The 26,176-nt window shown below is 36.4% G+C and overlaps 3 protein-coding genes across 3 annotated transcripts; 1 reads left to right on the plus strand and 2 right to left on the minus strand.

Annotated features, from left to right (window-relative positions):
• Window positions 1-1,644: 1,644 nt before the first annotated feature.
• Window positions 1,645-4,799, minus strand: LOC104119093 (protein SIEVE ELEMENT OCCLUSION B-like). The gene is made up of 7 exons (XM_009630505.4): window positions 4,512-4,799; window positions 4,269-4,388; window positions 3,643-4,091; window positions 3,459-3,571; window positions 3,097-3,239; window positions 2,527-3,012; window positions 1,645-2,418 (listed from the first exon to the last, which is right to left on the minus strand). The coding sequence occupies exons 1-7, from the start codon at window positions 4,734-4,736 to the stop codon at window positions 1,918-1,920; spliced, it is 2,037 nt and encodes a 678-aa protein (XP_009628800.2). The 5' UTR covers window positions 4,737-4,799; the 3' UTR covers window positions 1,645-1,917.
• Window positions 4,800-8,799: 4,000 nt separating this feature from the next.
• Window positions 8,800-12,098, minus strand: LOC138907150 (protein SIEVE ELEMENT OCCLUSION B-like). The gene is made up of 7 exons (XM_070197433.1): window positions 11,816-12,098; window positions 11,573-11,692; window positions 10,948-11,393; window positions 10,764-10,876; window positions 10,424-10,563; window positions 9,854-10,339; window positions 8,800-9,745 (listed from the first exon to the last, which is right to left on the minus strand). Exons 1-7 carry the CDS (start codon window positions 12,038-12,040, stop codon window positions 9,245-9,247), a joined length of 2,031 nt encoding a protein of 676 aa, XP_070053534.1. The 5' UTR covers window positions 12,041-12,098; the 3' UTR covers window positions 8,800-9,244.
• A 3,845-nt stretch (window positions 12,099-15,943) lies between these two features.
• Window positions 15,944-16,792, plus strand: LOC138908327 (uncharacterized). Its single transcript, XM_070198986.1, has 2 exons — window positions 15,944-16,020; window positions 16,114-16,792. Exons 1-2 carry the CDS (start codon window positions 15,944-15,946, stop codon window positions 16,790-16,792), a joined length of 756 nt encoding a protein of 251 aa, XP_070055087.1.
• The last annotated feature ends 9,384 nt before the right edge of the window (window positions 16,793-26,176 follow it).

A 26,176-nucleotide genomic window follows, 5' to 3' on the forward strand; every position in this document is an offset into this window, starting at 1 on the left:
AGAAGAAGGAAGATGATAAAGAAATGAACTTTGAACCCAAACTAATCTCAAAAGTTAATTCATAAGCTCATGATTGCCCAAGAGTATATAATTAAAGAGATTATTCCACCCCTTTAGAACCGGTGTGTGGCTCAACACCCTCTGCACATCTAGAACTAAATATTTGGAGCGCGGACAATATAAGTGGACAATATAAGATGTGGCCCAATATCGAATAAACAATAAATTGAGATGTGGTTAGATCTAATACCATATTAAAGATATGAATATTGAATCTAACTCAATTTTAAAAGTTAGTTCATGAGATAAGTATTATCCAAGACTATATAAAGAGATCGTCCTACCCTTTACAACTAGTGTGGGACTCAAGAGAAAATTGAAATAGAAAAGAAATGTAAATGATATATATAACTATATAAGTTAAATATTTGCACTAGGGTGACTAAGAATATATGAGAGGATAATAAAATGTTCCAAACGTTTGCCTCGGGCTTGACCAAGATTAACGCTGGATGAATAAAGAAAAGAATTACACTTCTTTAGAAAAGACAAGAGTGGGTTGCTCTAGAGGTGAGCACCCTCCACTTCCAATTAAAAGGTTGTGAGTTCGAGTCATCCCAAGAGTAAGGTGGGGAGTTCTTGGAGGGAGGGAGCCGAGGGTCTATCGGACACAGCCTCTCTACCCTAGGGTAGGGGTAAGGTCTGCGTACACACTATCCTTCTCAGACCCCACTAGTGGGATTATAGTGGGTTGTTGTTATTGTTGTTCTTTAGAAAAGGATGGACAGGAAAAAGAAATAGAATGAAATGAGAGTTTTTCCTATATATACTATAATAGAAACTTATTTATCTATTTTCTCTAGGTTTTATAGTTTTCAAAAAGTATCTAGGTTTTTTTTTTACAAACTGTATGTATTCCCCCTTAAAAAGCTTTCTCCCCATTATTAGCATCTTCAATTAAGGGATTGAATTATATCCTTTTCTTTTTTTTTTACTCCACTATCATCCCTAGACCCCACTAGTGGGATTATAATGAGTTGTTATTGTTGTTGTTCTTTAGAAAAGGATGGACAGGAAAAAGAAATAGAAAGAAATGGGAGTTTTTCCTATTTATACTATAATAGAAACTTATTTATTTATTTTCTCTAGGTTTTGTAGTTTTCAAAAAGTATCTAGGTTTTTTTTTACAAACTGTATGTATTCCCCCTTAAAAAGCTTTTACCTCATTATTAGCACCTTCAATTAAGGGATTGAATTATATTCTTTTCTTTTTTCTCTACTCCCCTCCCTCCCTTTTCTTCTACGCAGATCTGGAAGCAACTTCTTCTTCCAATATTATTTCACCAAAATTTTTCTTCCAGTTTCTCGAAAACTCTATACAAGATACTCACTTCTGGTATAAGAAGCCACAAGAAAAATATAAATGGACAAAATAAGTCTTAAACCAAAAAAGAAGCCATACTCACCATAGAAATGGAACCAAAGAAATAGTTACTTTTTGTATGGTAACATTTTCGATCCTATACAATTTTGAAGATCCATCACAGTAATTATAGAAAATCTGAAAATTTTATATCTATAAACGTTACTACTCTAAAAACTAATATAATTCTGACACAAGATTGTATTGTACTTGTATCAGTGTTGTATCAAGTATTTTTCATGTATTGATGCATCAAATACAATTCAGATACAAATTTGATACAATCCTAAAAGAATTTTTACACAATTTTAATACAATTACGATACAACTCAAAACCAACTCTAAACTTAAATTGATACAATATTGTATTATACTTGTATTAGTATTGTATCATGTATTGTTTTAGGTACAAATTGTGATTCAATCGTGATACAATTTTGATTTTCATCTTTTTCAAGTTTCAATCTAAAACATCCACCTAGAACCAACTCCATCTAAACTGTGTGCAATTGCTGATAATAATCAATAAGTGCAGGCACAAATCCTTTTTCTCTAGCATCTTTCTCCCAAACTGTATAATCATCTAATGTTTTAGTGATTATCACACTTTTGGCTCGTGCCATTTCGAATGATCCTCTGCTTATAAGTGCCCACCCTTGATCACTTCCATCAAAACTCAGCATTGTCAACACATCTTGCATAATTTTATCTTCTTGGATTGTCTTTCCAAGTTGCATTTTAGAGTAAAACATGCTCTCTATTCTTGTCCAAAAGTACCAAACTGATGTTAAGTCCATCAAACAATAACTCAGATTTTCTGCTGTTACCATATCGTTGATCTTTTGAACTCGTTCCTTGTTGTTGCTCTTCCCTACATACATCATTAGTAGTTCAATCCCAGCTCTCTGTGCCACACTTCTTGCTAATTTCGTGAAACTACGGATCCATTCTATGTCTTCTCCTCCATATAAACAGATAAACTTCTCACTCGTCATCTGGTTGCCACATTATAAAACCAAGATTTTTATTAGAATTAATTAGTACATGGATCATGGATGTGAGTATAAACATAAAATAGCAAGGCATTTTTGTTGTAAGCTTACCCATTCAATTAAATTGTGATCAATGCCATCGACGACTAGCTCAAGACGCCAAGATTCCACGCTCCACAAAGCTTCCTCTTTGGAAATAGTGAAAGGATAGGCCAAATTTCCCCAAATCCAAGCCATGTGAATAGCATTTGGACAAGCCACTTTACCCTGTTGTGGATCCAAGGTTACAAGCATCATTTTCTTGGAGAAATGCCACCTTTCTTTGACAAACTTGACGATTGCTGGCTCTAACAAGGAAGGATGGTGCAATGTGTACCACGGCATTATTGCTTGCAGCTCCTTAAATTTCATTTCCTGCTCTTCATTCCAACCCTTTGATTGATCCACAATCGGAAGCCACACTATTTCGTATTGAAGTTCTGGCCTTGCCCTTGATTCAGTGTATATATGAGACAGTACTAACAACTCTTCAGGGCTGGCGTCAAGATCTGACAGAAGAAGCAGAACAGTCTTTCTTCTAAGCACCTCAATACTAGCCTGAAGTCAGGGAAAACATAATCTTTAACACAGGAAAAAACATAATCTTTCTTTAAGGTTAAAAGAAGTAAAATTTGAACGTACCCTCGTGCGAGTGGTTCCTACTTCAAGTGGGAGTAAATCGTCCTTGATATAAATCATTCCCCTGTTTATCTTCATGTTGTCGAATTGGGTTGTCTCAAAGAGGTGCACCAGCATCTGATAGTACTCAACGTGCATCTTCTCCTCTGCATGGTATTGATATAATTAAGCCATGTAAAAAATTCCAAGAACTAGCTCAAATTCTAGTTTAAATCATGATTTTGTTACTTTATTGATGATTTCTTGATTCCTTGTGAAGGATTTTGAAGTTTCAATTTCACTGAGATACTTTAATATGTATCTTAATCTGTCACTTCTCTTCCATTTTCTTGTATATTTACGATTTGATGATTAAATTTACTCACGAATATGATGACAGCAACTCTCTAATTCAGATTTGAGGTGATCGTTTATGTTTCTCAGCTTGTGAGTGGAGCTTGACATTTCCCATGTGTCTGATGTGGTAGCTGCTATCATCCTGCATTATATCAATTTGTTTGCATGTAGTTTTGTTACTTCCATTTGGACAAAATTAAAACGGAGGCTTACTCATAGTTCATTCCAAGAAGGCTAGTAAGTTGAGAAGCACAAGCAACAATACTTTTAATGGTCCAATAAACAGCAGTAGGAATGTGGGAAGTAGCAACAGACAGAGATGGTTGATCTTCAGAGATGTACTGAGAAGGAAGCCTGTTGAATTTAATTATACGTTTTGTTACTTCCAAAATGACCTTGATAAGTTCGTTTATGGCATCAAATAGCGACTTGAGGGAAGCATGGTGTTCCATAGTATCTGGTAGCTGTTTCAAGAGAGCCAAAGATTTTGCCAAAGGATGAGTAGCAAACATCTGAGCCACCAGCCAGAATTCACCATAGGTAATGGCAAATGCTGCTAAAGATAGCACTAGTTTTGCGTCCCATTTGTAGACAGAGAGCATAGCTAAAATTGCCATTGTTGTTGAATGAGTATCCCCACCACCTGAGCACTTGCATGTCAACTGCAATTACATTTTGTAAAGATAAACGTGTTATAGCCATAAAAGAATAATCAAATAAACAAGAAATAAACGGGCCAATTCTTTTTTATGGTATCATATATGTTATAGATTCGTGGGGATTACAGAAAATGGACAGACTAAAAAGAAAGTGTGTAGACACACGGAATATTAGTCAACCTGGCAAGAGACTTTGTGTATGATATAAGCCAATCCTTCTAGTATGCCATCAAAGGCAAGTGATGCTTTTTCTTCTAACTTCAATGCTTCAATGTTGGCTTCATGAGGCTGAGTAGTGCCCTGAAAACATATAGCATTGCAAACAAAAGTTATGAAAACAAAACGTCCTTGTTTTGACAAGAAATGTGTTCAGAAAATTAGATTATATATCATGTAATCAAGCTAAGAAAAATTAAATATTACATGTAGCACGCCATCAATGGTAGCAGGGTAAGCATGTTGAAAAATCTCCTCGACGACTTGGAAGATGATTTTAACATCAACTTCGCGACCAATAGGATTGTGAGTACCAAGAATTTTCTTGGACATAGCATGATCATCAGACAATGAGAATACTGGGCGTTCTCGTCTAGCCATTGGCCGCGAAGGCTTACTACCATGACGAGCAGATGGCACCAAAGCACCCATTTTCCTGGTTTTTAATTTGGCCTTTGAAGAAGAAGTTAAAAGAACTGGCTTTGGTTCGATGATGTTAACTGAAGCATGTATGCAAGGTATATATTGTGAGGAGAAAGATGGGAATAAATTAAGGGGGGAGGAAAAATGTAAATGAATCGAGTACCTTGCTTGTAAGATGGTGTAATATGCTAAACCATTTCCGAATTTGAATAGGGAGTAATTATTACACTGCCTATGGTGGTCCCTTTGAAATATTCTTTATAGGGTTAAAGCATAAAATACTTTTTGATTTGATTATCTTGAAGTAGAGTTATCACTGACTTTTCTTCTAAATAAGAAGTGTTTATTTAATTAGGCTACTCCCCTATTGCATAATTAGATGACCAAGGAGAGAATACCTGATATAGGTTAAACGCTTGAGGGAAGAGGCAAAGAACATATATAAATCCTCATTCTACCTGTTTTTTCTCCTCTCAAAAGTCACTAGCCCTGGGAAAAAGATAGAAAGGTAACTAGCACGTCTAGCAGCACCCCGAAGCTGTATATATCACACTTATCTGTGAACTTAATGGTCTGGTAATATTCTGGTGCGATGTATCCTAAAGTTCCTACCACGTGTGAAGAAACATGCGTAAGGAATTCTGGGGCTACTTTCGCAAGGCCAAAATCTGCAATTCGAGCTTCCATGTCATCATCAATAAGGAAATTTATTGGCTTTAGATCCCTGTGAATTATACGCTGACTATGATTTACATGAAGATACTCAAACCCAACAGCGATCCCGACTGCAATTCGATGACGTGCCGACCAATCTATTTCTCGTGTCCCCTATGTGACTTGCTGGACAGCATCCTGTAAACTCCCATTTTTCATGTACTCATAGACCAAGTAATGGCAGTCAGGTCTTGGCATATGTGCTAGTAGAGGAAGCAAATTCATATGTCTTATTTGACCTACAATCTTAATTTCTGATTTAATCTGGCGCATTTTAATATTCAAAGCCTTGCTATCTTTCTTATTGAGTTCTGCAACTTCCTTCAGAGGTTCTACGATCTTCTTTATAGCAATATTCTTTCCGTTACTTCCTGGTAACTCAGCTTTATAAACTTCTCCACATCCACCTTTTCCATTTTTTTCCAGTGATGCCAAATCCGTCTACGTTCTCCAAAAATGCAAGTCCTCGACTTTCTTTATCAATGGGTTCACTATAGCACTACGTTGTCTAGGGACGTCTAAGCCTTTTTGGACAAGCAAAAGAGCACTATAATCTGGTGAGTAAAGGTTGAGTCTTGCTTGAACAAGAAGGATAAGAGTGAGGAGAGACAGAAGAGATAGGTGAGTATGGGAGGTAGTGAAGGTCATTGGATGGCAGTTTCCGCCAGTTTTATGGTGGAATAAAATTGTTTTATTCCCTTTCCTGATTTTTCTTGTGTGTTGCCTATTAAAATGTTTAACTGCATTTTGGTTAAACTTGTTAATAGATAAACTTATTCATGTTTGAAATCTTAAACTTTCAATATTATACATAAGCATTTCATGTAATTTATCATTTTTGTTGTTTCAAGTTTTTATTATGCACCTATATTGCACGTGAATAAAGAAAAACAAAGTACATGCCTTGTACATGTACTTCATGTTAATTAATATAAAATCAAAGAAAATAAAACAAAGAAAGATATTTATAATATTTGTGTAAGTTCGATGCATATTCTGTAAAATAACATAACTTTACACTGAGGTGTGCTAAGCAATAAATAGAAAACTGTTCTATTATATATGTCACACTTAGTATAAGCGAAGTGATGCCATGTAACTTTGGCTTGTAAGATGTAAATTTCAACATTTGGGTTTATAGTATTTATGCAAGTTATTTTATGCTTTGGATGATTCATTAAGAACTTTAGCTCAAAAATAGGCAATTGGCCGTTATCTTTATCATAATATAAACATGAAACTCTGATTGAAGTATTCTGAACTATAATTTAAGATACTGAGATCGATAGTGAAGTAAATAATGGTTACTCGGAAAATCACAAGAGTCATCTGGGAATATAGGGATTGAGTGAAACTAGCACACGCTCACAAGACCATGTTGGTTCCAATTAACCTCTACGTAGATTAGACGTATGACTTGTGTACTACTAATTCAAACTTTTAAGTGGAAAAAAGTGAGTACATAATTCTCCTTCCATCGTTCATAGTCTTAGTTGTTAGCTTCAAGTTTACGTAAGACTAGTCCAAAATATCCCTACTTTTCTTTTGCGGTTTAACATCCAAATGAACATTTAGGAATTCCCTAAGCTTGTTTACCTAAAGTGTTTATTGAGTATGCATAATTCAGATCGGTTTGATTCTAAAAACAAGTCTCATGTGAAGACTCTTGAAGTGTTCAGTTTTTTATTTGCATATAAACATATTATAATATTTTTTTGTATTGTTTGCTATATAAAATAGAGTATTAGAAACGTACGTCTCTTAAGTACAATTTAGTCATTAGTAAAATTATTTTTGTTATTTATTAAAAACGATGAAGTCAGAGCTTAAGCCGTGCCACTCACACAATTATGTTTTGAAAAATAATCATGGCAAATAAAATTGCTAAATAAGGATACAAAAAAATCTTAATTGGTTGATGCGAACCAATTTTTACCAAACAATTCAAATACGACTTGGATTGAACTAATCAATTCAACTTCAAACTAGTTTAAAAATTAAATGAGATCATATCTAATTTGATCTAACCTTTGCAAATTGGCTAACATATATCTTTTGTAACTTCAACTTAAATATATTTGTCTTCAAGTATGTTATTTGAAGGAAAAAGGAAAAAAATAAAGTTGACTAATATATTTAAAGATCCCATTTACTATAGGATAGTGTTTTTTTTTAAAATTTCTAAAATTTTCAACCAAATTTAACTAGTTCCGATTTGATTTTGGTCGAAAGAACGTATGTTCAAAATGATTATAGAGACGATTAATCATGTATGTTTTTAAATTAATCCTCTTTCTACGTAAATTATGTATAACGTTCTCTTTTTTTCTTTTCTTTTTTGTCTTTTCTTCTTTTCCAACCATGCCACGTGAATCACACAATTTTTTTATTTTTTATTTTTTTGAAAAAGAAGATACTAATAAAGTGAAAAAAAGAAGGAAGATGATAAAGAAATGAACTTTGAACCCAAACTAATCTCAAAAGTTAATTCATAAGCTCATGATTGCCCAAGAGTGTGTAATTAAAGAGATTATTCCACCCCTTTAGAACCGGTGTGGGGCTCAACACCCTCCGCACATCTAGAACTAAACATTTGGAGCGCGGACAATATAAGTGGACAATATAAGATGTGGCCCAACATCTAATAAACAATAAATTGAGATGGGGTTGGATCTAATACCATGCTAAAGATATGAATATTGAGTCTAATTTAAAATTAAAAGTTAGTTCATGAGATAAGTATTACCCAAGACTATATAAAGAGATCGTCCTACCCTTTTACAACTAGTGTGAGACTCAAGAGAAAATTGAAATAGAAAAGAAATGTAAATGATATAGAAAAGAATTGAAAATGATATATATAATTACATAAGTTAAATATTTACGCTAGGGTGACTAAGAATATATGAGAGGATAATAAAATGTTCCAAACGTTTGCCTCGGGCTTAACCAAGATTAACGCTGGATGAATAAAGAAAAGAATTACACTTCTTTAGAAAAGGATGGACAGGAAAAAGAAATAGAAAGAAATGGGAGTTTTTATTCGATGTATATTATAATAGAAACCTATTTATCTAGTTTCTCTAGGTTTTGTAGTTTTCAAAAAGTATCTAGGTTTTTTTTACAAACTGTATGTATTACTCCTTAAAAAGTTTTTACCCCATTATTAGCACCTTTATTTAAGGTATTGAATTATATCCGAAGCAATTTCTTCTTCCAATATTATTTCACCAATTCTTTTCTTCCAATTTCTCGAAAACTCTATACAGGATACTCACTTCTCGTATAAGAACCCATAAGAAAAATACAAATGGACAAAAAAAGTCTTGAACCAAAAAAGAAGTCATACTCGCCATAGAAATGGAACCAAAGAAATGGTTACTTTTTGTATGGTAACATTTTCGATCCTATACAATTTTGAAGATCCATCACAGTAATTGTAGAAATTTGAAAATTTTCTATCTATAAACGTTACTACTCTAAAAACTAATATAATTCTGACACAAGATTGTATTGTACTTGTATCAATGTTGTATCGAGTATTTTTCATGTATTGATGCCTCAAATACAATTCAGATACAAATTTGATACAATCCTAAAAGAATTCTTACACAATTTTAATACAATTACGATACAACTCAAAACCAACTCTAAACTTAAATTGATACAATATTGTATTATACTTGTATTAGTATTGTATCATGTATTGTTTTAGGTACAAATTGTGATTCAATCGTGATACAATTTTGATTTTCATCTTTTTCAAGTTTCAATCTAAAACATCCACCTAGAACCAACTCCATCTAAACTGTGTGCAATTGCTGATAATAATCAATAAGTGCAGGCACAAATCCTTTTTCTCTAGCATCTTTCTCCCAAACTGTATAATCATCTAATGTTTTAGTGATTATCACACTTTTGGCTCGTGCCATTTCGAATGATCCTCTGCTTATAAGTGCCCACCCTTGATCACTTCCATCAAAACTCAGCATTGTCAACACATCTTGCATAATTTTATCTTCTTGGATTGTCTTTCCAAGTTGCATTTTAGAGTAAAACATGCTCTCTATTCTTGTCCAAAAGTACCAAACTGATGTTAAGTCCATCAAACAATAACTCAGATTTTCTGCTGTTACCATATCGTTGATCTTTTGAACTCGTTCCTTGTTGTTGCTCTTCCCTACATACATCATTAGTAGTTCAATCCCAGCTCTCTGTGCCACACTTCTTGCTAATTTCGTGAAACTACGGATCCATTCTATGTCTTCTCCTCCATATAAACAGATAAACTTCTCACTCGTCATCTGGTTGCCACATTATAAAACCAAGATTTTTATTAGAATTAATTAGTACATGGATCATGGATGTGAGTATAAACATAAAATAGCAAGGCATTTTTGTTGTAAGCTTACCCATTCAATTAAATTGTGATCAATGCCATCGACGACTAGCTCAAGACGCCAAGATTCCACGCTCCACAAAGCTTCCTCTTTGGAAATAGTGAAAGGATAGGCCAAATTTCCCCAAATCCAAGCCATGTGAATAGCATTTGGACAAGCCACTTTACCCTGTTGTGGATCCAAGGTTACAAGCATCATTTTCTTGGAGAAATGCCACCTTTCTTTGACAAACTTGACGATTGCTGGCTCTAACAAGGAAGGATGGTGCAATGTGTACCACGGCATTATTGCTTGCAGCGCCTTAAATTTCATTTCCTGCTCTTCATTCCACCCCCTTGATCGATCCACAATCGGAAGCCACACTATTTCGTATTGAAGTTCTGGCCTTGCCCTTGATTCAGTGTATATATGAGACAGTACTAACAACTCTTCAGGGCTGGCGTCAAGATCTGACAGAAGAAGCAGAACAGTCTTTCTTCTAAGCACCTCAATACTAGCCTGAAGTCAGGGAAAACATAATCTTTAACACAGGAAAAAACATAATCTTTCTTTAAGGTTAAAAGAAGTAAAATTTGAACGTACCCTCGTGCGAGTGGTTCCTACTTCAAGTGGGAGTAAATCGTCCTTGATATAAATCATTCCCCTGTTTATCTTCATGTTGTCGAATTGGGTTGTCTCAAAGAGGTGCACCAGCATCTGATAGTACTCGTGCATCTTCTCCTCTGCATGTTATTGATATAATTAAGCCCTTTAGAAAATTCCAAGAACTAGCTCAAATTCTAGTTTAAATCATGATTTTGTTACTTTATGATGATTTCTTGATTCCTTTTGAAGGATTTTGAAGTTTCAATTATGTATCTTAATCTGTCACTTCTCTTCCATTTTCTTGTATATTTACGATTTGATGATTAAATTTACTCACGAATATGATGATAGCAACGCTCTAATTCAGTTTTGAGGTGATCGCTTATGTTTCTCAGCTTGTGAGTGGAGCTTAACATTTCCCATGTGTCTGATGTGGTAGCTGCTATCATCCTGCATTATATCAATATGTTTGCATGTAGTTTTGTTACTTCCATTTGGACAAAATTAAAACGGAGGCTTACTCATAGTTCATTCCAAGAAGGCTAGTAAGTTGAGAAGCACAAGCAACAATACTTTTAATGGTCCAATAAACAGCAGTAGGAATGTGGGAAATAGCAATAGACAGAGGTGGTTGATCTTCAGAGATGTACTGAGAAGGAAGCCTCTTGAATTCAATTATACGTTTTGTTACTTCCAAAATGGCCTTGATAAGTTCGTTTATGGCATCAAATCGCGACTTGAGGGAAGCATGGTGTTCCATAGTATCTGGTAGCTGTTTCAAGAGAGCCACAGATTTTGCCAAAGGATGAGTAGCAAACATCTGAGCCACCAGCCAGAATTCACCATAGGTAATGGCAAATGCTGCTAAAGATAGCACTAGTTTTGCGTCCCATTTGTAGACAGAGAGCATAGCTAAAATTGCAATTGTTGAATGAGTATCCCCACCACCTGAGCACTTGCATGTCAACTGCAATTACATTTTGTAAAGATAAACGTGTTATAGCCATAAAAGAATAATCAAATAAACAAGAAATAAACGGGCCAATTCTTATTTTGTGGTATCATATATGTTATAGATTCGTGGGGATTACAGAAAAAGGACAGACTAAAAAGAAAAATGGGTGGACAGACAGAATATTAGTCAACCTCGCAAGAGACTTTGTGTATGATATAAGCCAATCCTTCTAGTATGCCATCAAAGGCAAGTGATGCATTTTCTTCTAACTTCAATGCTTCAATGTTGGCTTCATGAGGCTGAGTAGTGCCCTGAACACATATAGCATTGCAAACAAAAGTTAAGAAAACAAAACGTTGTTGTTTTGACAAGAAATGTGTTCAGAAAATTAGATTATATATCATGTAATCAAGCTTAGAAAAATTAAATATTACATGTAGCACGCCATCAATGGTAGCAGGGTAAGCATGTTGAAAAATCTCCTCGACGACTTGGAAGATGATTTTAACATCAACTTCGCGACCAATAGGATTGTGAGTACCAAGAATTTTCTTGGACATAGCATGATCATCAGACAATGAGAATACTGGGCGTTCTCGTCTAGCCATTGGCCGCGAAGGCTTACTACCATGACGAGCAGATGGCACCAAAGCACCCATTTTCCTGGTTTTTAATTTGGCCTTTGAAGAAGAAGTTAAAAGAACTGGCTTTGGTTCGATGATGTTAACTGAAGCATGTATGCAAGGTATATATTGTGAGGAGAAAGATGGGAATAAATTAAGGGGGGAGGAAAAATGTAAATGAATCGAGTACCTTGCTTGTAAGATGGTGTAATATGCTAAACCATTTCCGAATTTGAATAGGGAGTAATTATTACACTGCCTATGGTGGTCCCTTTGAAATATTCTTTATAGGGTTAAAGCATAAAATACTTTTTGATTTGATTATCTTGAAGTAGAGTTATCACTGACTTTTCTTCTAAATAAGAAGTGTTTATTTAATTAGGCTACTCCCCTATTGCATAATTAGATGACCAAGGAGAGAATACCTGATATAGGTTAAACGCTTGAGGGAAGAGGCAAAGAACATATATAAATCCTCATTCTACCTGTTTTTTCTCCTCTCAAAAGTCACTAGCCCTGGGAAAAAGATAGAAAGGTAACTAGCACGTCTAGCAGCACCCCGAAGCTGTATATATCACACTTATCTGTGAACTTAATGGTCTAGTAATATTCTGGTGCGATGTATCCTAAAGTTCCTACCACGTGTGAAGAAACATGCGTAAGGAATTCTGGGGCTACTTTCGCAAGGCCAAAATCTGCAATTCGAGCTTCCATGTCATCATCAATAAGGAAATTTACTGGCTTTAGATCCCTGTGAATTATACGCTGACTATGATTTACATGAAGATACTCAAACCCAACAGCGATCCCGACTGCAATTCGATGACGTGCCGACCAATCTATTTCTCGTGTCCCCTATGTGACTTGCTGGACAGCATCCTGTAAACTCCCATTTTTCATGTACTCATAGACCAAGTAATGGCAGTCAGGTCCTGGCATATGTGCTAGTTGTAACACTCCTCAAATCTATAAAAGTTTCAACACAAGTTAATTATAGAATTTAATTTTTTTTTAAAATCTTGCCTTGGGTGCATAAAAATTATATTTCTATTATGAATTTAAACCCTTGTGATTGACTTTTGAGTTATTTCCCTATTTATAAATAATTGGATATATAATTAAAGAAATATTAATAATTTTAATATTATTAATTATTAAAATAAATATCATTAATTATTAGTTAAGTTAAAACAAAACAAAAAGAGAAAAGCAATAAAACAAATAAAAGGAATGGGGGGCCATAAAGTGGCTGTTATAAGAAACGTACTCCATTTAAGAAGGGAAAAAGGCTTAAAAAAAAAAAAAAAAAAAGCAAATACAAGGCTAACGAAATAGAGGGAAGCAGAGGCAGCCTGCTGCTTACAACGCAGAAAATTTTAGGGTTCTTTACAAATCATTAATTTTTGAACTCAGGTATATAAAATTTTGTATAGTCAATTGTCCTACAGTAGTAGTAGGTAAGAATCGAATAGTTAATTCCCTTCTTTTTCTGTATCAACATTAAATTCCATGTTTAGGTGTGAAACTTTGAATTTAATTAAAATGCACTGGTTGTTGTAGAATCAATTGTTTGACGGGTATAAATTGGACTGGGGCCTATGTATTGGCTCGAGGAGTTTTGAGGTGAGTTGATATAACCCTTTAATAAAGTGGTTCTACTCACAAAGACATGCCTACAAAGTGTTTGATAAAATACTTTAAAGAGTTAACATGTGCTTAATTGGAACGAGTGGGTATATGTTGACTAAGTATATTCTAGTTAAAGCTTATGTATTTTACTCGAGAAGTATAAGCATCTATTTTCATATTCTTATGCTTTATTACACGATCTTACATGTTAAATGGTGCACAAGTTTCACACCAATAACGAATACAGTAGTCGTACAACAACAAGCTTACCCAATAACCTTTATTTCAAACACTTTGAGATGTGACACATATCTACTGCCATCCTTATCTTCTGCTACTCAGAAATCCCCTCCGTGTCATTATATGTCCACGGAGCAGTACTATAAGACCAGTGTTGGAGTTTTATGTATGCAAAGAGATGATTACCTCAACTTTATGTTCACTTTAAAAAATAATACTATGGGAATCACTTATCAAAGTTTTGAGAGTTAGAACTTTTAAAAATACTTTGAATAATTCTATTTCATGCTTATGCTATGTATGCACTCAAGAATATAGATATGAATATTGATAGATCACTTTTCAAACAAGATTTAGACTTGAAAGGTCACAAGAGAAGTTTTAGAAAGAAAACATTTTTGGGAGTATCCTCTATTCTGATAAGGGGTCATCGTCCAGGCCGAGGGTTCCTGACCAAGGCGTAGACTTCCTGAAACTACTTGTGCCACAGTAGAGAACACACGTGCCGAGAGTCTCGTTGCGGAGAATTTACTTAGCCATGCTGAGGTATGATACATGAGCGCTGAGAACTATAAAACGGGTGGCACATCGTGGATTGGGCCTATTCGATCGAGTTGGGAGCGAACTCGTGCCGATCAAACGGTGACTAAGACAGAAATAAGTCAGGATAGTTGGAACTCCCGAAGTATAAAGTGAAGTATTTTTTTTTATAAAAAAGAAAAAGAAAATAATTTCTTTTAGAATATTCATAAACTGCAATTATGCAATTATTTTAGAATTGTTCTTAGAAACTTTATGTTTTCCTTGCATTTAGAATCTTTTCTCGTAATGTATATTTTATTAAAGTTTCGTCCCCTATCGTTGAGACTCACTGAGTACAATGGATGGCACTGATATTCTCTTTTGGGAACCTATGTTGGTCTGCGGTATAATGTAGGAACTGGTTTTGCAGGCGAGCAAGCTACTGGTTAGGACTTCCCTCTCTTCCAGTGCTATTGGTGAGCTCCGCTTTTGTTCGTGTAGTATTCCTTCGAGTCATCTTTATTTAGTTATTTCTTTGTTTACTTGGAGAACTAGCCAGACAATCTCATGTCCTGAGCAGTGCGTCAGTTATCAATAGAGGCTTCATAAACACAGTCGGTGGGTTGAGATTCAGGTGTTTTTGATAATAACTTAGCAGTATTTCATTGGTTACTACGAATAAAATTTTAAAATTAGTTTATTTTAGATATTTAAATTAATTAAAAGTATTTGGTTAAAGTATTGCCTTGTTGAATATAAAGTTTGAAGTTATAATAGATTTGATAAGCGCAGATGGTTCGCTCGGTCAAGTTTAGTGATCGGGTGCCGGTCACGGCTTTTTCAGAAAATGGGTCGTGACAAACTTGGTATCAGAGCGTCAGATTTATGGAGTTCTAGGGGTTTATGAAGCAGTGTTAGTAGAGTCTTGTTTATGGATATGAAGCGCGCCATACTTATAAACAGGAGACTACAAGCATTTAGGAAATAGTCTCATTTTTTTCATACTTTAGATCGTGTAGTAGAGCCTACCTCTAAGAAATTATCTAATGTATTCGTTTCTCCAAAACTCGTTGAAATGACTCGTACTCGCAACTCTGACACTGACACTAAGGATGATGCTCAAGAAATTATTGCTACTATTGTGGCTCAAGGTAGAACTAAGAAGGCTACAACTCAGAAACGAAAGGGTAAATCCACAAAGGGGTTCAAGTACCCCGGGTTGAGCCTGAAGAAGAGGTGGAGCATGATGATCCAACACCTCAGGATCCAGTGCCGCCCCCAACAGCAGCTCTGGCTCAGACAGCTATATCTCCAGAGGTGGGTCAGATGTTTAATGCTGTCAACAATGCTATGGAGATGTTTAAAGCCTTCATGGCCAACCAGAATAAGAGAAGAGATGAGATTCTACCTCAATCAAATAGACAGAACAATTCTGAGTCCTCAAGAGTGAATGAATTTTTGAAGCTGAGTCCTCCATTATTCCGTGGTACTATAGTTGATGAAGATCCAATGTTGTGGATGGAGGGTGTCAAGAAATCCCTCTGAGCGATGAAGGCATTTGATGATGAAGCTGTGGAGCTGGCTGCCTACCAGCTTAGAGATGTGGCTGGCGCTTGGTTTGAGATGTGAGAAAAGGAAAGGGATGAAGATGATGGTCCGCCTACTTGGGAAGAATTTGAAGAGGCCTTCATGGCTAACTTTATCCCGGGAGAGGATAGGGAAGTTAAGGCTACAGAGTTCGAGCAGCTCAAGCAAGGGAATAAAAGTGTGCAAGAGTATTATATGGAATTCATAAGTTTGACTAAGCATGCTCCTCACATGGTTAAGATAGAAAAAGCAAAGATCCGTAGGTTTGTTGGTGGTTTGGCTTACCACATTAAGGATACGACATTAGCTGCAGCAGTAGGAATAACAACTTTCTCCTCTGTTGTGGGTTTTTCCAAGTACTTAGAAAAAGACAGACAACAAAGGACAGAAGAAAATGAGCATAACAAGAAAGCACGGACAACGAGCAGGTTTAATAGTATATCCAGCGGAGGTGGAAGGGGTTACTCCAATAAGGAGTCATTAGCACCAGCTCAGTCCAGTCATCAGTCAGGTGGTGGGACTTCCTTCAGATGTACTCAAAGTTATGGAAACCAACCTCGCCAGAATCAAAATTTTAGGACATCATCCTCACATAGCCAGAGTCATGCTGAGCAACATTCACAACAACAAGGTCTTTGTGGAACATGTAAGCGGCAACATTCAGGTCAGTGCAAGCTCGAGTTTCATGGTTTCTATCATTGCGGAGACATTGGTCATATAAAGGCCAACTGCCCAAAGTTGCGATGTAATTTCAGTGGGGGATCAACTCATCCTTCTAGTTCCTCAGCTACTACAGTTACACCACCTTAGGCTCGTGGTTCTCATAATCAGACCAGGCATGGGGCAGGCAGAGGTGCAAATCGAGTTACTCAGGGAGGGGGACAACCCCGTTTGTTTACTACACTTGATCGTCAGAGTGCAGAGGCATCTGCAAAAGTTATTACAGGTATACTTCTAGTTTGCTCACATAATGCTTATGCCATAATTGATCCAGGTTCAACGTTTTCGTACGTGACTCCAAACTTTGCAAATATACTCGGGGTAGAACCTGAACAACTTAGTGAGACATTCCTAGTATCTACCCCAGTTGGCGAGTTAGTGGAAGCCACAAGAGTCTATAAAGGTTGTATAGTTTCAGTCCAAGGTCGCAACACCGAGGTCAATCTCATAAAGTTAGAAATGGTGGATTTCTATGTGATCATGGGTATGGATTGGTTGTCTTCCTTCTATGCCATGTTAGATTGCCGTGCCAGGATAGTCAGGTTCCAATTTCCAAATGAAGAAGTCTTAGAGTGGAAGGGTAGTTCAGCATCGCTTGTAGGTAAGTTTATTTCTTACCTTAAGGCACAACGAATGATCGGTAAGGGGTGTCTCGCCTATTTGGCTCACATCATTAATCCAGAATGAGAACCACCAGCTCTTGAGTTTGTGCCAGTTGTTAGAGAATTTCCAAAAGTTTTCCCAGATGACCTTCCCGGACTTCCTCCTGAAAGAATCATAGACTTTGACATCGATCTCATGCCAGGCACTCAGCCCATATCTATATCTCCTTATAGGATGTCTCCAGCAGAACTTAATGAGTTGAGAGAACAGTTGAAAGACTTCCTTGACAAGGGCTTCATCAGGCCGAGTGTTTCACCTTGGGGTGCCCCGGTCCTGTTTGTCAAGAAGAAGGATGGGTCTCTCAGAATGTGCGTGAACTATCGACAGTTGAATAAAGTTACCATTAAGAACAAGTACCCACTGCTAAGGATTAATGATTTATTTGATCAACTTCAGGATGCAAAGTACTTTTCAAAGATAGACATGAGGTCGGGGTACCATCGGTTGAGAATCAAAGAAGAGGATATATCTAAAACAACCTTTAGAACTCGCTACGGGCACTATGAATTTCTAGTAATGTCCTTCGGGTTGACAAATGCTCCAACTGCATTCATGGACCTCATGAACAAAGTTTTCAAGCTATTCCTTGATACCTTTACTATCGTGTTTATAGACGATAGTTTGGTATACTCTAAGAGAAAGGATGATCATGCAGACTACCTCAGGATAACCTTGCAAACGTTGAAGGAGAATGAGCTTTATGCCAAGTTTTCAAAATGTGAGTTTTGGTTGCAGTCAATGGTATTCTTAGGCCACGTGGTATCTAGCGAAGGCATAAAAGTAGACCCTCAAAAGACAAAAGCAGTCAAAAACTAGCCAAGGCTGACAACGCCACCAAAATCAGGAGTTTCTTGGGATTAGCTGGCTACTATAGAAGGTTTGTAGATGGATTTTCCTCAGTTGCAGCTCCATTAACTAAGTTGACTCAGAAAGCAGTTAAGTTCCAGTGGTCAGACGCTTGTGAGCAGAGTTTTCAAGAGTTAAAGAAGAGGTTGACCACTGCACCTATGTTAACCTTGCCGACAGGTTCGGGTGGGTTCACTGTGTATTGTGATGCCTCCAGAGTTGGTCTTGGTTGCGTTCTTATGCAAGATGAAAAAGTTATTGCTTATGCTTGTAGGCAATTAAAGAATCATGAGAATAACTACCCCACACATGACTTGGAGCTTGCAGCAGTAGTGTCTGCATTAAAGATATGGTGACACTACCTTTATGGCGAGCATTCTGAAGTGTTTACAGATTACAAAAGCCTCCAGTGCATTTTCAAGCAGAAAGAATTAAATTTGAGACAGAGAAGGTGGCTCGAGCTATTAAAGGATTATGGCATCAATATCCTTTATCACCCGGGCAAAGCTAATGTGGTAGCGGATGCACTTAGTAGAAAGTCATTGGGTGTCCTGGCCCATCTTAAAGTACAAAGGCGAACTTTGGGTTGAGAAATTCAAAAACTGGCAAATGATGAAATTAGATTGGATGAGACCAATGAAGGAGGTATAACTACTTATGCCTTAGCACAATCCTCTCTTATTGAACATGTTAAGGCTAAACAAGACGAAGATCCGTACTTAGTAAAGTTAAAAGAAGGGGTCAGAAACAAAGAAACCAATGCTTTCACTTTAGGAAGTGACGGAGTTTTGAAGTTGAATGATCGGATATGTGTGCCTGATGTAGATGGTCTTAGAAAGGCCATAATGGAAGAAGCTCACAGCTCGAGGTACTCTATCCGCCCAGGTGCTACTAAAATGTATCTGGACTTGAAAGAGTTGTATTGGTAGAAAGGCATGAAGAAGTAAGTCGCAGATCATGTGGCTAAATATATGAATTGCCAGCAAGTCAAAGCCGAGTATCAGAGGCCTGGTGGCCGAGCTCAAGATATAGAGATACCACAGTGGAAATGAGAGATGATTAATATGGATTTCGTAGTAGGTCTACCTTGCACATACCGTAAGCATGATTCAATTTGGGTTATTGTAGACCGACTGACAAAGTCCGCGCATTTCCTACCAATAAAGACGACAGATTCCGCAGAGCAGTATGCGTAGTTGTACATCAAAGAAATAATCTGATTGCATGGTACTTCAGTTTCAATCATATCTGACAGAGGCCCTAAGTTCACGGCGTATTTTTGGCAGGCATTTCAGAAAAGATTAGGTACCAAGATCAATTTGAGCACTGCTTTCCATCCACAAACCGATGGCCAGGCAAAAAGTACCATTCAGACTCTCGAAGATATGTTGCGTGCATGTGTTATAGATTTTGGAGGTAATTGGGATGATCACTTGCCAATTATAAAATGTGCTTATAATAATAGCTATCAGGTCAGCATTGGTATGGCTCCTTATGAAGCGTTGTATGGGCGAAGATGTAGGTCTCCAGTGGATTGGTTTGAACCAGCAGAGGTATCGTTGATTGGTTCAGAGTTTGTTTGTGAGGCCTTAGAGAAAGTTCAGCTAATCAGAGAAAGACTGAAAGCAGCTCAGAGTCGTCAAAAGTCTTATTCTGACAAGAGGCATCGTGACTTAGAGTTCATAGTTGGTGATAAGGTATTTTTGAAAGTTTCACCAATGAAAGGAGTTGTGAGGTTTGGTAAGAAAGGGAAACTTAGTCCTAGATTTATCGGACCTTATGAAATTATAGAAAAGAAAGGAAACGTGGCTTATGAGCTAGCGCTGCCCGTTGAGTTGTCCTCTATTCATTCTGTCTTTCATGTGTCTATGCTTAGAAAGTACATTCATGATGAGTCGCATATAATACGTGTTGATACCATAGAAATTAAATAAGGCTTGACTTATGAAGAGGTACCTATAGACATCCTCGATAGGCAAGTAAGAAAGTTGAGAACAAAAGATATAGCATCAATAAAAGTTTTGTGGAGTAATCATAATTCAAAAGAGGCTACGTGGGAGGTCGAGGAAGATATGAAGAAGAAGTACACTTATTTATTTGAGAAACAAGGTATGTGAACCTATGTTTGACTTGACATTTATATTTTATTTATTAAATACAAGTTAGCAAGTGTTTGTGTCCTTACTAGATTATACTTAGTTGTTGAAGTAATTTAGTTTCTGTCAGAGCATATTTAGTTATTAAATAATTTAGTACCATGCCAAAGTACATTTAATTCATTAAAGTGATTTACTTTTGCTGAAGTGTTGTGCTTTAGATTTTGGTTGGTTATTGTGGTACCTCCTTGCCTGAGTGTGAGCAATTAGTTTATGAGTGGTGTATGGTGCCTATGAATGGCCTGTTATGGAATATTTGGTTGTTGTTGGTGTAGTTGTGGTATTGGTGACAGGGATATGTTTTTGGATAGTCCAATTTACAGGGAAGACTGCCGAAATTTTTGAAAATTTTACCGAGTTAGCCAAAATTTTGAGTCCCTTTGGAAAGTGAGTAGTGTTAAGAAAACTTAAGAAGTTCAAGTGAGTAGTGCTAGCAACATTCGAGACGAATGTTTTTAAGGAGGGAAGATTGTAACACTCATCAAATCTATAAAAGTTTCAACACACGCTAATTATAGAATTTATTTATTTTTAAATATTGCCTTGAGTGCATAAAAATTATACTTCTATTACGAATTTAAATCCTTGTGATTGACTTTTGAGTTATTTCCCTATTTATAAATAATTGGATATATAATTAGGAAAAAATTAATAATTTTAATATTATTAATTATTAAAAATGGGTACCCGTGCCGATCACACGGTGACTATGACAGAAATAAGTCAGGATAGTTGGAACTCCCGAAGTCACGTTTCTTATAAAGTGGCTGTTATAAGAAACGTACTCCATTTAAAAAAGGCAAAAGGCTTTAAAAGCCTTATTCGGTAAAAAAAAAAAAAAAAAAAAAAGCAAACACAAGGCTAACGAAACAGAGGGAAGCAGAGGCAGACTGCTGCTTACACACGTAGAAAACTTTACGGCTCTTTACAAATTATTAATTCTTGAACTTATATATATAAAATTTTCTATTGTCAATTATCCTACAGTAGTAACAGCTAAGAATCGAATAGTTAATTCCCTTCTTTCTCTGTATCAACATTAAATTTCATATTTAGGTGTGAAATGTTGAATTTAATTAAAATGCACTGGTTGTTGTAGAATCAATTGTTTGACGAGTATAAATTGGATTGGGGTATATGTATTGGCTCGAGGAGTTTTGAGGTGAGTTGATATAACCCTTTACTAAAGTGATTCTATTCACAAAGACATGCCCACAAAGTATTTGATAAAATACTTTAAAGAGTCAACATGTGCTTAATTGGAACGAGTGGGTATATGTTGACCAAGTATATTCTAGTTAAAGCTTATGTATTTTACTCGAGAAGTATAAGCATCTATTTTCATATTCTTATGCTTTATTACACGATCTTACACGTTAAATGGTGCACAAATTTCACACCAATAACAGACACAGTAGTCGTACAATAATAAGCTTATCCAATAACTTTTATTTCAAACACTTTGAGATGTGACACATATCTACTGCCATCCTTATCTTCTGCTACTCAGAAATCCCCTCCATGTCATTATATGTCCATGGAGCAGTACTATAAGACTAGTGTTGGAGTTTTATATATGCAAAGAGATGATACCTCGACTTTATATTCACTTTAAAAAAACATACTATGGGAATCACTTATCAAAGTTTTGAGAGTTAGAACTTTTAAAAATACATTGAGTAATTCTATTTTTTGCTTATGCTATGTATGCACTCAAGAATATTGATATGAATATTGATAGATCACTTTTCAAATAAGATTTAGACTTGAAAGGTAACAAGAGAAGTTTTAGAAAGAAAACATTTTTGGGGGTATCCTCAATTCTAAGAAGGGGTCATCGTCAAGGCCGAGGGTTCCTGACCAAGGCGTTGACTTCCTGAAACTACTTCTTCCAAAGTAGGGAGCACATGTACCGAGGGTCTCGTTGCTGAGAATTTACTTAGCCATGCCGAGGTATGATATATGAGCGTTGAGAACTATGAAGCGGGTGACACCTCGTCGATTGGACCTATTCGATCAGGTTGGGATCGAACCCGTGCCGATCACACGGTGACTATGACAGAAATAAGTCAGGATAGTTGGAACTCCCGAAGTCACGTTTCTTATAAAGTGGCTGTTATAAGAAACGTACTCCATTTAAAAAAGGCAAAAGGCTTTAAAAGCCTTATTCGGTAAAAAAAAAAAAAAAAAAAAAAAAAAAAGCAAACACAAGGCTAACGAAACAGAGGGAAGCAGAGGCAGACTGCTGCTTACACACGTAGAAAACTTTACGGCTCTTTACAAATTATTAATTCTTGAACTTATATATATAAAATTTTCTATTGTCAATTATCCTACAGTAGTAACAGCTAAGAATCGAATAGTTAATTCCCTTCTTTCTCTGTATCAACATTAAATTCCATGTTTAGGTGTGAAATGTTGAATTTAATTAAAATGCACTGGTTGTTGTAGAATCAATTATTTGACGAGTATAAATTGGATTGGGGTATATGTATTGGCTCGAGGAGTTTTGAGGTGAGTTGATATAACCCTTTACTAAAGTGATTCTATTCACAAAGACATGCCCACAAAGTATTTGATAAAATACTTTAAAGAGTCAACATGTGCTTAATTGGAACGAGTGGGTATATGTTGACCAAGTATATTCTAGTTAAAGCTTATGTATTTTACTCGAGAAGTATAAGCATCTATTTTCATATTCTTATGCTTTATTACACGATCTTACACGTTAAATGGTGCACAAATTTCACACCAATAACAGACACAGTAGTCGTACAACAATAAGCTTATCCAATAACTTTTATTTCAAACACTTTGAGATGTGACACATATCTACTGCCATCCTTATCTTCTGCTACTCAGAAATCCCCTCCATGTCATTATATGTCCATGAAGCAGTACTATAAGACTAGTGTTGGAGTTTTATATATGCAAAGAGATGATACCTCGACTTTATATTCACTTTAAAAAAATATACTATGGGAATCACTTATCAAAGTTTTGAGAGTTAGAACTTTTAAAAATACATTGAGTAATTCTATTTTTTGCTTATGCTATGTATGCACTCAAGAATATTGATATGAATATTGATAGATCACTTTTCAAATAAGATTTAAACTTGAAAGGTAACAAGAGAAGTTTTAGAAAGAAAACATTTTTGGGGGTATCCTCAATTCTAAGAAGGGGTCATCGTCAAGGCCGAGGGTTCCTGACCAAGGCGTTGACTTCCTGAAACTACTTCTTCCAAAGTAGGGAGCACATGTACCGAGGGTCTCGTTGCTGAGAATTTACTTAGCCATGCTGAGGTATGATATATGAGCGTTGAGAACTATGAAGCGGGTGACACCTCGTCGATTGGACCTATTCGATCAGGTTGGGATCGAACCCGTGCCGATCACACGGTGACTATGACAGAAATAAGTCAGGATAGTTGGAACTCCCGAAGTATAAAGTGAAGTATTTTTTTTATAAGAAAGAAAAAGAAAAGAATTTCTTTTAGAATATTCATAAATTATAATTATGCAATTATTTTAAAATTGTTCTTAGAAGCTTTATGTTTTCCATTCATTTAGAATCTTTGCTCGTAAAGTATATTTTATTAAACTTTCATCCCCTGTAGTTGAGACTCACTGAGTATAATGGATGGTACTGACGTTCTCTTTTAGGAACCTACGTTGGTGTGCGGTACAACGTAGGAACTGGTTTTGCAGGCGAGCAGGCTACTGGTTAGGACTTCCCTCTCTTGCAGTACTATTGGTGAGCTCCGTTTTTGTTCGTGGAGTATTCCTTCGAGTCATCTTTATTTAGTTATTTCTTTGTTTACTTGGAGAACTAGCCAAGCAATCTCATGTCCTGAGCAGTGCGTCAATTATCAATAGAGGCTTCATAGACACGGTCGGTGGGTTGAGTTTCGGATGTTTTTGATAATAACTTAGCAGTATTTCATTGGTTACTAAGAATAAAGTTTTGAAATTGGTTTATTTTAGATATTTAAATTAATTAAAAGTATTTGGTTAAAGTATTGGCTTGTTGAATATAAAGTTTGAAGTTATAATATATTTGATAAGAACAGATGGTTCGCTCGGTCAAGTTTAGTGATCGGGTGCCGGTCATAGCTTGTTCAGAAAATGGGTCGTGACACTACTAGCCGAGGAAGCAAATTCCTATGTCTTATTTGACCTACAATCTTAATTTCTGATTTAATCTGGCGCATTTTAATATTCAAAGCCTTGCTATCTTTCTCAGTGAGTTCTGCAGCATCCTTCGGGGGTTCTACGATCTTCTGTATAGCAATAATCTTTCCGTTACTTCCTGGTAACTCACCTTTATAAACTTCTCCACATCCAGTGATGCCAATCCGTCTACGTTCTCCAAATCAATGGACTGAAAATTGTTACACCTGAATCATCCCTACTCCCTTTGATGAAAATCATAACCATCTTGAAGAGCAAGGAGAAGACCATCGCAGACAAGGCCCCTGCAAAAGATCCAGCTAGGAATCCAAGAATCCATACGCTTTCCTTCTTTTTTGTCTCGTTATGTTTGTGCGCTGGTACTACAATTGCACTAGGTCCTGGAGCTGGGGCATTTTCTGAATAGGATTGTGGTGCCATTGCAGATTTGTGACTTGACCTTGTTGAGTTTTCAGCAAGAATGTAATGCTTAGGAACATAATCTTTTCGATTCAAGTCTACTGATAAGTGCTCAATTTGACTCATGAAAGGCACCAGACGTTCAAGAAAACTATTCCCTGAAATGTTGAGGAACCGGAGATTTCTGAAAGATTTCAAGGATTGAGGTATTTTGCCAGTGAACATGTTATCAGCAAGGGACATTTTTTCAAGGTTGGGAAAATATTTCAAGAAATTGAGGTTCCCTGATAACTCATTAGAAGAGAGGTCAAGGATTCGAAGGCGGACAAGAGATGATAATTCAGATGGGACTTCGCCATAAAACTGGTTGTTTTGAAGGTTCAAGATTTTCAATTTCCGGCAGTCAACAATTTGAGTTGGGATTCTATCAAAGAGGTGGTTGTTTTGAAGGGACAACACTTTGAGCTCAGAAATCTTGCCAATGGCAGGAGATAGAGTTCCCCTCAGTTCATAGGACTTGAAAACGACCCCTGTGACTCTAAGCACGTATGAATTGTTTGTGAGTCGTCGTTCACATGATATTCCAACAGAGTTGCATGGGTTCTCTACGGTGGCGAAACCAAGAAATTCAATAAGGGTGTTCACTCTTTGTCGGTGGGTTATGCAAGGGTGTTCAAAGTCTATTTTTAACTAATAACAACTAATATTTTACCTTATACGTAGTATAATTTTTCGGCGAAGGGTTGGGCCAACATAGCTTCGCCCCTGGTTCTCTATAGCACTACGTTGTCCAGGGATGTCTAAACCTTTTTGGACAAGCAAAAGAGCATTATAATCTGGCGAGTAAAGGTTGAGTCTTGCTTGAACAAGAAGGATAAGAGTGAAGAGAGACATAAGAGATAATAGGTGAGTATTGGAGGTAGTGAAGGCCATTGGGTGGCAGTTTTCGCCAGTTTTATGGTGGAATAGGGAGGAGAGATGAGAGTACTGTGGTGCTTGTGTTGTGGGATGTATATTGTTTAGTGGGTTCTATAAAAGGAAAGGTTGGTATTTATTTAAGGTAATAAGAAGCAGAACAAGACTTTATAAGTCAAGCTGGGACCGTGTGGAAAACTTGAATCTCCCAGGGCCCAATAGATTTAATTTCTTTTGCTCATGAGTTGACTAGTGAAATTCCTCATTTGCCATTTGCATAACCAATAATTGGGGACAAAATT

Source organism: Nicotiana tomentosiformis, chromosome 3 (genome assembly GCF_000390325.3).
Source record: "Nicotiana tomentosiformis chromosome 3, ASM39032v3, whole genome shotgun sequence".
NCBI lineage: Eukaryota > Viridiplantae > Streptophyta > Magnoliopsida > Solanales > Solanaceae > Nicotiana > Nicotiana tomentosiformis.

Excerpts from the sequence above, each read along its gene's own strand:
- LOC104119093 (XM_009630505.4), bottom strand. The coding sequence starts at position 4,736 with ATGGGTGCTTTGGTGCCATCTGCTCGTCATGGTAGTAAGCCTTCGCGG. Across the intron at positions 4,389-4,511 it reads CCATTGATGGCGTGCTACAT|GGCACTACTCAGCCTCATGA; the intron begins GTAATATTTAAT and ends ATATGTTTTCAG. Across the intron at positions 3,240-3,458 it reads GAGTTGCTGTCATCATATTC|AGGAGAAGATGCACGTTGAG; the intron begins GTGAGTAAATTT and ends AATACCATGCAG.
- LOC138908327 (XM_070198986.1), top strand. The coding sequence starts at position 15,944 with ATGAAGGCATTTGATGATGAAGCTGTGGAGCTGGCTGCCTACCAGCTT. Across the intron at positions 16,021-16,113 it reads GCTGGCGCTTGGTTTGAGAT|GGAAGTTAAGGCTACAGAGT; the intron begins GTGAGAAAAGGA and ends GGGAGAGGATAG.
- LOC138907150 (XM_070197433.1), bottom strand. The coding sequence starts at position 12,040 with ATGGGTGCTTTGGTGCCATCTGCTCGTCATGGTAGTAAGCCTTCGCGG. Across the intron at positions 10,877-10,947 it reads CTTCTTGGAATGAACTATGA|GATGATAGCAGCTACCACAT; the intron begins GTAAGCCTCCGT and ends GATATAATGCAG. Across the intron at positions 10,340-10,423 it reads TAGGAACCACTCGCACGAGG|GCTAGTATTGAGGTGCTTAG; the intron begins GTACGTTCAAAT and ends CCCTGACTTCAG.